This window comes from Myripristis murdjan, chromosome 21, assembly GCF_902150065.1.
Source record: "Myripristis murdjan chromosome 21, fMyrMur1.1, whole genome shotgun sequence".
Taxonomy (NCBI): domain Eukaryota; kingdom Metazoa; phylum Chordata; class Actinopteri; order Holocentriformes; family Holocentridae; genus Myripristis; species Myripristis murdjan.
Genome location: NC_044000.1, coordinates 23513969 through 23524705, shown reverse-complemented (window position 1 = coordinate 23524705; position 10737 = coordinate 23513969). Strand labels below are relative to the sequence as shown.

Here is a 10737-nt window from a genome sequence, read left to right as displayed (position 1 = left end):
CGGTGAGTTGCTCCACTGTTAGAGCCAACAGGATTTCCAAGCGGCGAGGTGACTTGATATGACTGAGACTGAATAAGGAGATTACATTCCCAGTCCCAATTAAGTGGCTCGGATAATCTGGCTTGGATAAAGACATTTCCCACTGAGATATGTGTGTTAATGCCTGCCCTTTGAAGAGGTGGAGGCAGCTGGAACTTCTAGAGACATCCATGTTGGGTAAATAGCAGTGTTCACTGTTAAGTTAGGGGCAAGAGCCGAATCTGGCTGCTGCTCCCACAGTAAATGTCATACTCCTCTGAGTCAGTACCAATAGAGAGATATGCCACAATCCTGTGTGTGTCCTAAAAGCTGTATGGATTTGATGCCCCTGGTGTGTTGAAACTGTAAGACAAAGTTGTGCTGTTGCAGTTCTGTGGTTGGCCTGTGTAGTAGAAACATACTCATCCACCATGAGTGACAGCCGGCTTGGTGTCTTAGCATTTCAGGTGAATCTCTACCTTTCTGTCTGTCTTTTTGTGTTTACGTTTGCCCATCTTTCAAATTGCGCCCTGTTTAAACTGGACCTTCTCTCTGTTCAGCCATCTCTTCCGTTGGCTGAGTTTTCCTTTTCTGCCTCTCTGTTCTTCTGTTCTGTCTCTTTCGCTCTCCTGCTTTCACTCTGCTTCAGTCATTCATAAAGCAGCTCCCTCTTCATCAATGAAGCTGATATGCTCCGGGGAGGTCTTCCCCTCCTCTTCCTCTACTCCCCACTCCTGCATTTCCAGCTCCTGGGGTCGAGTGCCAGGTCGGGGTTCCCCCTGACGAGGCTGTGAGTTAGACCATGGAGGAGTCTGGGTGCCTGCCCCCCTTCTCCTTGCCCTGACAGAGTCCAGAGAAAAGGGAAGGGACAGGTTGGAGGGATGGAGGGAAAAGCTGGGAGGTATGAGAGGGATTGACAGGGCAGGGGAGGGGCAGGAAGACCTCAGTCTTCGGTCTCCAGGGGAAGAGGCGAGTGATGGAGGAGCTGAGCAGTGAGAGGATGGAGGAGGTGGGGTGTCTTGTGAGGGAGGCGGGGGAAGAAGACCTCTGCTAGCATGGCTAGCAGGTTGGGCAGGGTGGGGGCCCTGGCAGGGGGAGAGGGATGGGGAGGAGGAGACAGACATGGAGAAGGAGAGAGAAGGCGACGGGGTGTGAGAGGCCAGAGGACGCTGGTCCTGAAGGGAGGGGAAAAATATCCCGTTGCTGGAAGAAGCGTGGAGGCTTTGGAGGGTCGGGGATCCGTTGGGCTGTCCTTCCCCAGGTGAAGAGGGGGTGGAGTGGGCAGGAACCTTGACGCTGCCCGCTGGTGAGTTGGACTGTGGCTGTGGTGGTGCTGGAGGAGAGGAGGTAGGCCTCTGTGGTGAATGAGGAGTAGGGAGAAGGCACCCAGGCAAGTCCACACCCAAAATGTCTCCACTGTCCAACAGGGAACAAGCCTCAGATCTCTGAAGGGAGCAGGACAAGGTAGGAGGCGGCATTACCAGGCAGGTGCTTGTTGACAGTTGGCTGGCACTGCTGGGAGGTGGCGTCAGGGTTGTCAGTATTGGCTGTGGTGCTGCTTGGAGGAGGGGCTTGAGCAGGCGTGTCATTTCCTGCAGCTCCTGACTCAGCTGCGAGACTTGTTTGGAGAGAGTGCTCATCTGTATGGTGAAGAGACACACAGCATAAACACATGTATATAAACCAGAAAACAAGATGAGGATCAGTCCATAAAATGTTGGTGTATGATTTTTTTTGTAATCCTCTGGTATAGCCTATAACATCGTGCATAGAAGTGCATCTATTTCAGTTAATTCTACTTCCTATTGCTACTACTTGTTCTGTTTCTACTACTACCACAACTGTTACTTTTACTACTTAATCAATAACCCAGAATAATTTTGCAATCATCTAGAGCCACCCTAATAACCACTTAGTGACACCCTTGCAAACACCTAAAATCACCCTAGCAACCACCTATGAAATCCAAGGAACCCTGGCAACCACTGAGTAACCACCTAGGAGCCACCTACAAAACACCATAATAAACAGGACATTACACCCCAGCTACCACCTAATGATGCCCCAGTAACCACCTAGACACACCATTATAACCATCTAATGATGCCCTAGTAACCACCTAGACACACCCTTATAACCATCTAATGATGCCCTAGTAACCACCTAGACAAACCCTTATAACCATCTAATGATGCCCTAGTAACCACCTAGACACACCTTTATAACCATCTAATGATACCCTAGTGACCACACAGAAACACCCTGACAACCAGTCAGTAACCCTCCAGCAACCACCCGTAAAAATCCTACTTAACACTTATTACACCGTAGCAACTACCTTGTCTTGCCCAAGTAACCACCTAGAAACACCCGAGTAACCACTTAGTGATGTCCTAGTAACCACACCCCAATAATCGCCTGTTACACACTAGCAACCACCTAGTGCACAATAGCAATGACCTAGGACAACCCTTGCAGCCACCTAGAAATCCCTAGCAACCACCTAATAACATCTTGGAAACCACTTAAATGTTTCCTTGCACTTACAACAGTTTACAGCCAGCTCACACATTTCTATGAGGAATGTGTAAATCGCCTGTTACACACTAGCAACCACCTAGTGCACAATAGCAATGACCTAGGACAACCCTTGCAGCCACCTAGAAATCCCTAGCAACCACCTAATAAAATCTTGGAAACCACTTAAATGTTTCCTTGCACTTACAACAGTTTACAGCCAGCTCACACATTTCTATGAGGAATGTGTTTTCTAGTCGGTATTATGATTGTCCAGTAGCCCGTGATAAAAATTAATCATAATTTGTGAAAAGTGTAACTTCATATTCTCTGCTTTGATGATGTTCATGTGCAGCAATGTCATATATTCAGTCCATGGAGTGCACACAGTTTCCTGAAATAGGATCTTGCTTGCTGCTTCTATCTCTGTCTGTCTCATATCCTTAAATAGAGCATTGTGCTCACATGTCGGTGTTTTATTAATGTATTACTGAACACCAAGTCAGCACTTACCTCCTCAGTCAGTTTAGAGACACTCTGCTTGATCTCAGACTGCTCCTGGTTCCCTGCATACATACATGCACACATTAATCATTAAACCTCCTGACACATCATTCTCAGGGAGACACCATGTGCGTGTTTGTGTGTGTGTGTGTGTGTGTGTGTGTGTGTGTGTATGTGTGTGTGTGTGTGTGTGTGTGTGTGTGTGTTACCTGGGTATGGGGAGGGGGCTGCGGGTGACAGGCTGGGGCTGAATTCAAACTTCTGTGATGAGTTTGAATTGCTTTCTGTTTCAATGCCGTCCACAAATCTAGCCCCAACAGAGGATTGAAAAGAGAGAAAAAGAGAATGAGAAGTCAATGTAAATCAAATAGCCTGTTGGCAGCATTTTGAGGAAAAAGGTGCCAGGACACCAGCTGGACCAGGATTTTCTAATATATCATTGTGGAGTGATTATTCATCTGTGCTTGCTTCACAGTGATTATGTTCAAACATAAAAGAAGAAATCCCACAGCCAGCAGATTCTGTTTGCACCCCATAGAGCAAAGTGTTGTTATTCTCTGTTCACACATGAATACATTTGTGCTCACTGTACATGCACACACAGCATCCTACAGTGTGAAAATCTATAGACCCTGTAACCCCATCCTCCTGTGGCCAAGCAGCACTATTTCTTACTAGTTGCCATAGCAGCCAGACACCATCGTTGGAGCGTTAATTGCGTTCTCTGCAGTCCCTCCTCTCACTGTGTGTGTGTCTTGAACTGGTCTTCCTTATGTTTCTGATCATTGGTCTCCTTAGACTGCTTTTCTCCTGTTTCTTCAGTGTTTGTGTGTGTCTGTGTGTGTGTGTTACCTAGGACTGAGTTCAGGTGGTGCACTGCTGAAGCTGACCACCGGTATCTGCAGAGTGGCGGGGCGGGAGTGGTCAGAGGGTGCACGGAACGGCCTGGGGGGCAGGAGAGGGGAGCGCAGGGGTGAGCTCAACCCCCTGCTGAGGCGTAGCGGCGAGCGAGGCGCATGGGACACCGAGCTCTGCTCCTCGTCCCCCTCCTCATCCTCCTTTATGGACGGCAGCTTCTTCACCAGACCTCCGTTGCTCTCCCAATCCACCTGAGACAAAGAGAAAAGGGAGAAATGAAAGAGAGGGTGATCAAAAAGACAAAATTTCCTGTTGAGGCTCCAGGACATGTTGTAGGCCACTTTTAACCGAACACCTATGATGGAAAGAGACAACCTCATAGCCTAAATAACACGCCTGCCTGACGGGATAGTGGTAAATAGATTTATTGGTGTAGTAACATCTTCATACCAGTGGGAGGCAGACAAACACACTACTTCATACCCCTGAACCAGTGAGTGTTTGATTTGACGGATATAAATCTCCAGATACTTTCTCTCCCTCCCAATGGAGACCATTTGAGGAGATGCAAGGCATTTCCCCTCAGTCCCTTTGCAATAACTTCTTAGATGTGAGCAATGAAGCAAGACAGTTGTAACATGCTCTACCCATGTCCCAGTCGGACTCTCTAATGCACACAACACACTCGCCAGCAATGAGGAGGCTGTGTTTTTGTTCTGACTGAAGCATGAGTGAACACATTTACATTCATGGCCATGTGACAAATTGCTCCTTTGACCCTAGGGGGATCATGTAAGATGAAGAAATGCTGGAGAAGGGCAAGGAAGAACGAAAAGGAAGTAGGAGTAAACAAAAGAAGTAGATTTTTTTAAGTAGCTGCTAGTGGAATTCACATTACACATAACATCTTTATAATAAGTGAGTGAGTAACATTTTGCACCAGTCCTCCCAGTGTTACTCTTGTTCTAGTCTTGTACTATTCTGCTTGAAGGAATTCATTTATTTGCTTTTCTGCTAATGAAGAGGATGCCTGACCAAAAAACAACAATGAAAAAGTGAGAAACTGCATATATCTGCATATGCAGAGCCATGCACATGTGTGAAAACAGTGGTAAGTGGTTTGACCTGCCAAATATTAACTTGAAACATTACATTTACAGGCTTTTACAGGGAGTTGTCATTGCTGAAATTAAGTGATTACACCTTGTCATTTCCCTAAACTGGCTTGAAAACATCATGTTGGCCCTAAAATAGAATGAGTGGTGCAGTGACTAACGAATGTATTTCATATCTCATCATGCGGACAAGCCAACGCCCCATTGCTTTCCCTTTTCCCCCGTTCCCCTGCTCTCTCTCCCTCTCCCTCTCTCTGAGACTTGGTCTTGCTCTCTTTCTTCTCTCCTATGCATTTAATCAAGGACTCTCTCTCTCTCTCCCTCCCTGCCTGCTCAGCATTCTTTCTTTTTTTTCTCGTGTTTTTTTTCTGTCCTCCTCCCCCACTACCCTCCTCTCAGCCAACTCCCCCTTTTCCCCCACCAATGGAATTTATTTTTAGCTCTCTCTTTCTAATCTTAGCTCGCAGAGCCTGAGGAAACCAAGGAGAGCTCCGTGATGTTGGGGTGTGATATGTGTGCACGTGCCGCATCGCTGTGTGTGTGTGTGTGTATGCATGTGTGTGTAATTAAGTTTACATTCACTTCCTGTATGTGCGATAGAGTCATGCCATATGCATACAGAAATCTGCGGCTGCGATTAAACTGGGTGAAGGTGCAGGCAAGCATGTGAGCGTTGTGTGTGCGTGCTTGAAATGAAAAGAATGAAAAGCTGCTTGCGGCTGTTGCCATTAATAAAGAGCTCTTTCACCAGATTGTAATGTAGTAGTGTGAAAGACCGATTACCGACTGAGAGAGAGCATTTGTGCATGCATGTGGATGGGCTACATTCGGCTATGTATATGTGTGCTTGTATGTGCAGGTGCATACGTGCAGGTGCATGAATAAATGCTGCTCTCCCTGGCATACCTGTGGACTACACGTTGATGCAACACACTCTGACATGTCCCTGTTGCAGGGAATGGACATCACATGAACATGAAGGACAGAGCATGCTGTAACCCTTGTCTTTCGGTGTAGTGCAGCTCAGTGCTCTGAATTTACTGATTGCTCTTGCACATTGTGTTGTTTCCCCCAAGGCTACCGGGTCACAACAGTCAGTCAGCAGCCTGTGAATCACCGGGGAGGGATAACGGCAAACACAAACACCACTCAGATCATGAATCCTTTGATTTCTTGTTTATTATTTTTCTCCTTCCGTCTACACGCTCAGTGAACCTCATCACCCTTGTTCAAATTTATCTATTATTTCCGACTTGCTCTCTTTCTCCTTCTTCCTCTGTATCATCTTCTATCTTTTTTCTTCTTCTCCTGTTTATATGTCTCTGTTTTTGTTGTTGTGATCTGTATCTATCCGCAATCATGCTCCCAGGTTATTTCGTAAAGTATTTGTTTACTGGGCAACGAGAGCCTGAATATCTCCAAGCTCTCTGTTTCTATTTTTCAATGGTCTTGGTGTGCTACTCTTCTATTCTACTGTGCCGACAGACACACACACACACACATGCAAACACACACTCAGTGTTGGCTGGGCTGTTGGTACTGGAAGGTTTTTGCATACATAACAGGGTCCGACAGCTGCAACCAAGACCCAGGGTATGTGCCGCAGCCTCCACGCTCGGCTTTGTGCATCCTTGAGACACACTTAGAAATGCACACACACTCACATGCGCGTGCACATGCACATGCACACACACACACACACACACACACACACACACACACACACACACACACACACACACTCTAAGCCACTCACACTCTGCAGTGAACGTGTCGTGCCCTAGAGAGGCAAGCAGTACTGCAGCGGAAAATGAGGGAGAGAAGGAGAGCAGAAGAGATGAGATAGCCGAGGTTCCCCCTCCCCTTTCTCCCTCCTCCTCCTCCTTTCCCTCCTCCTCCTCCTCTTCAGCTGGCTGGGCTATTTATATCGAGCAGGATCCAATCTTAGCAGCGGCTGCGGGGGACAGAGCCAGTCAGGGAGAGCCCCTGCCTCCCCCTGCTCTATTCTTAGCAACAGGGCTGGCTCCAAACAGCAGCACCCAGCTATTCCTGTCCCTCCGTCTTACACTCTGCTGCTGCTGTTGCACCAGCCTGTGTATGTGTGTGTGTGTGTGTGTGTGTGCGTGCGTGCGTGCGTTCTGGCAGCAGATATAAAATAAATAAATAAAAAAAATAAAAAAAAAACACTCCAAGGCCAACCATGTTTACATGTGTGGAGGGGCTTTGGAGATTATGCATACAGTTCGCCCAGGCGACCCCTCTCAAGGTGAGTTTCTCCTCAGCCTACATGAGTCCCTGGTCCTTGAAAATTTCCTGGACTCGTTTCACAGCCACACTCCAGTGGCTGCTCCAGGGAGTGGTGTGACTGATGATGAGAGGCAAATGCTGGCAGTTTGTATCTGTGTGCAAATTTATGAAATGCATGCATGCACTTAAAGATGCTGTGTTTTTGCCTCTACTGATACTGATATTTGGGAGTAAAATACTTTCAATAAATATATAATGGGCAAATGACTGATGTTTTTTGTCCCTCAGAATTGAAGCCTGGGGAAGGGACTGTGTATTGGGCTCTGTCTGTCCATTAATCAAACTCTACTTCATACCCCAAATTAAAAAGAGGTCAGCAGGCGACAGGGCTCCGTTCTTATGGGATAACCTCCCTGCTGCTGCCTTTTAAGTTGAGTACTTCAAGGCTCCGTCCTGCACGACCACCTGGTTTCTGTTTCAATGATTCCACCACTGTCATGCCGATGAGATTATGAAGCATAGAAACCCGAGTATCTTGTCTCTTTCTCTCTTTCCTGTGTGATTAATGTCCCTTCTTGGCTCTTCTCCTGTGTGTGTGAATGGTGTGATGCGAGTCTCCTCTGTGTGCATGTGCAGTCTGTCCTGCCAGGTCTCCATGGTGATGGTGGTTGTGTGGCTCAGGTTCTAGGCTGTTCCACTGGCGCCTGGCACCGCTTCTCCTCATCACATTTTTCATATATCTTATAAATCTTTTAATTTTGTTGATGATATAACATGTGGTCTATTCTGTGCACACAACATCCACTGCCTGTCTGTCTGTCATGGTGGAGGGATCCCTCCTCTGTTGCTCTCCCAGATGTTTCTTCCTATTTTTTTCCCCTAGGTTCTCCTAATCTGACGTGAGGGTCTAAGGACAGAGGATTTTGTATTGCTTTGTATTGATGTTGTATTGACACTGCTGTGTCAAATGTGATGGACCTTTGGGGAATAATGAATATTTACACGGATATCAATTGATATTGATTGCTACTGAGACATTCAGAAAATGAAAAGGATTTGCCCGCCAGAGCACCACCAATAGGACATAAAGTCTCCAGGCTTCAAGCAGCACTGTTGCAGACACCACAAATCACAAAAACAAAACAAAACAAACAAACAAACAAACAAAACATTACAACCAAGGTGACATGTACCAAATAGTGGGTGATGCCATGGTCAGTGTTGACTTGTTGATACATAACACCTATTTGTTGCAAGAAATGATCAAATTTGGCAGTCAAAGGTATGTAAGACATGCTTGTTATTTTACAGCTGAACAATAAACTTTTTTAACTTCTTAACACAATCCAAACCACCATCTGCTCAGCTGTGAAATGCTGCTCTGCCAACTCACTGCTACACAAGGTACTGTAAACAACAGAGTCTGCAGGACAAACTACTTAATGATTAAATTACCTCGTGTTTTTTTTTTTTATTTCTAGCCTTTTTTGCCTCTCAGCCAACACCAATATCCATATATCTGTGGTGAGACAATATTGGGCGATATCATCCAATATATCACCCAGGCTATAATTTGTGTTATAAATATAAACTATTCAAATACACTGCTTGTTGTGTGTTTTTTCTCCCTCTCCAGATTAGTGTGTGCACTCACGTCGGCGCCGTGGCCCTCCCGCAGGTTGTACGTGAGGTCATGTTGAATCTCGCTGATGAACTTCTGCGCGTATTCGGGGTAGAGTCGGAGGACCTCGCGGAGGCCCTTCAGGCTGATGTACTGCAGGTCACAGTAGGTCAGGGCCTTGACGTTGGCGTTGGTCTTGATCACCTGCTCCTTCGTCAGGGAGTCCGAGCCGATCAGGTCTCCTTTACCTGGACAGGTGGAACAACATGGAGACAGGTGTAAGACAAACGCAGCACACAGACTTGCACAGTCAACAAGCAGGTGGACATGCACACAGGTTTGCGTTTTCTTTGAAGCTGTAATTTCCCGTGTGTATGCTTTCGGGTTAAATAAATGGAACACACAGACTCTTTGTGCTGCAGATCATCAAAGAGACATGAAAGGAGTAGACTTGGGGAGTCACAATCACAAAAAGGGGCATTCTTCCCAAGAGGTGCTGCAACCTATAAAAAGGAGGCTTTTTTTGGGTGTAAGTATAATAATCAACATGAATGTCAAAGTTACATGTCTCTCTGTGGTTAGGGGCTATGAGACATGATTGTTGTTTAGTTACCGTCCTTGTGTTATTTGCATTAATAAAAATCCCCAAGGCTACATTTCTGAAAGTAATCCATTAAATACTACATGATGGGGGCGCCTCGGTATCTCACGTGGTTTAACATGTACTGCTTGTTAATCTGAGCCCAGGCCATTTGCATGTCATTCCCCCTCTCTCCCCCTACCTTTCCTGTCTCTCTACTGTAGCTATTAAATAAAGCAGAAATGACATAAAATAATCTTATAAAAAAAAATACTACATGATGGAAATGACTTGACTTGTGCAGCACAAAATGTCCACAGTTTTCCAGTTGTGGAAGTTTACTGTTTCTGCAGATTCTGGCTTTGATTAATCTCATTTTACTCTTCAGAAACTTCTTCAGATGCTTGATCCTTCAATCACCCCTGCAAACTTTTTAGGTCATTTGTCTTGTTTTCATATACAAAAACAGGATGTTAAAAAAAGAATGCAATACAGATTATGGGAGCCATCCATTATTCATTTTATGATGCATTTTACCGGGTTATTTCTCAAAACTGTAACATCCATTATTCATTTTAAGACGCTCATGTATTTAAGTGGGTTATTTTTCAAAATCCTACCGGGGAGGAGACTTGTGTCCATATAAACAATGCAGAGAAGCTAATCGCTGGTATTTCACAGAATTAAATTAAGAGAAATGAGCTAAAGGTGACATTCAGGAGGATAACAAAACTGTGAGAGATCAATGGAATGTTTTGCAGGTTTCCGAGGATGGCATTTGCCTTTTTAAAATATGATCGCTAATTCTTCGACCATGCAGTGCCATGTGTCCACATGATATTTGCATCTTGATTAACCACTGTGCCCACTTACCAAGTAATGTTATTACATCAAACAGAAACTGGAAATGCATTGGAAATCCATTTTGTGGGATAAATGCAGTTAATGTGTGAGGTCTGTGACTGACAAAACTGCCTGCCTGCAGTATAAAAAGCAAAGAAAAACAAGCACAAAGGCTGCATCAGGCCTCACAGCCACACCCTCCCTGAGAAGAGAAAAAAGAAATGGAGGGAGGGGGTGGAGGAAAAAAATAAGAGGAGAGAGGGAATAGTGGTAAAATGGAGGGGGGGTAGAGGGGAACAAGGAGCTAAAATGGGTGACCAAGTGTGGAGGAGGAATAAAAAAAAAGAGGGCTGGCTGGTGGTTAAAGGGTGACGAGGGGGAGAAAGGTGAGAAAGAGGAATCAGAGACGGTGGCGGCGGCTGCAGATTGGTGTG

The 10737-nt window shown here is 45.7% G+C and overlaps 1 protein-coding gene across 1 annotated transcript in view; it reads right to left on the bottom strand.

The window, feature by feature from the left end:
* Positions 1-658: 658 nt before the first annotated feature.
* kcnh3 (potassium voltage-gated channel, subfamily H (eag-related), member 3) overlaps positions 659-10737 on the bottom strand; it is a 124238-nt gene continuing 114159 nt past the window's right edge. The window contains exons 11-15 of the mRNA XM_030080581.1: positions 8914-9128; positions 3892-4148; positions 3249-3346; positions 3049-3101; positions 659-1658 (exon numbers count right to left, since the gene is read on the bottom strand). Coding sequence (XP_029936441.1) covers positions 672-1658; positions 3049-3101; positions 3249-3346; positions 3892-4148; positions 8914-9128 — 1610 coding nt within the window. The 3' untranslated portion in view covers positions 659-671. The remainder of the gene's footprint in view (positions 1659-3048; positions 3102-3248; positions 3347-3891; positions 4149-8913; positions 9129-10737) is intronic.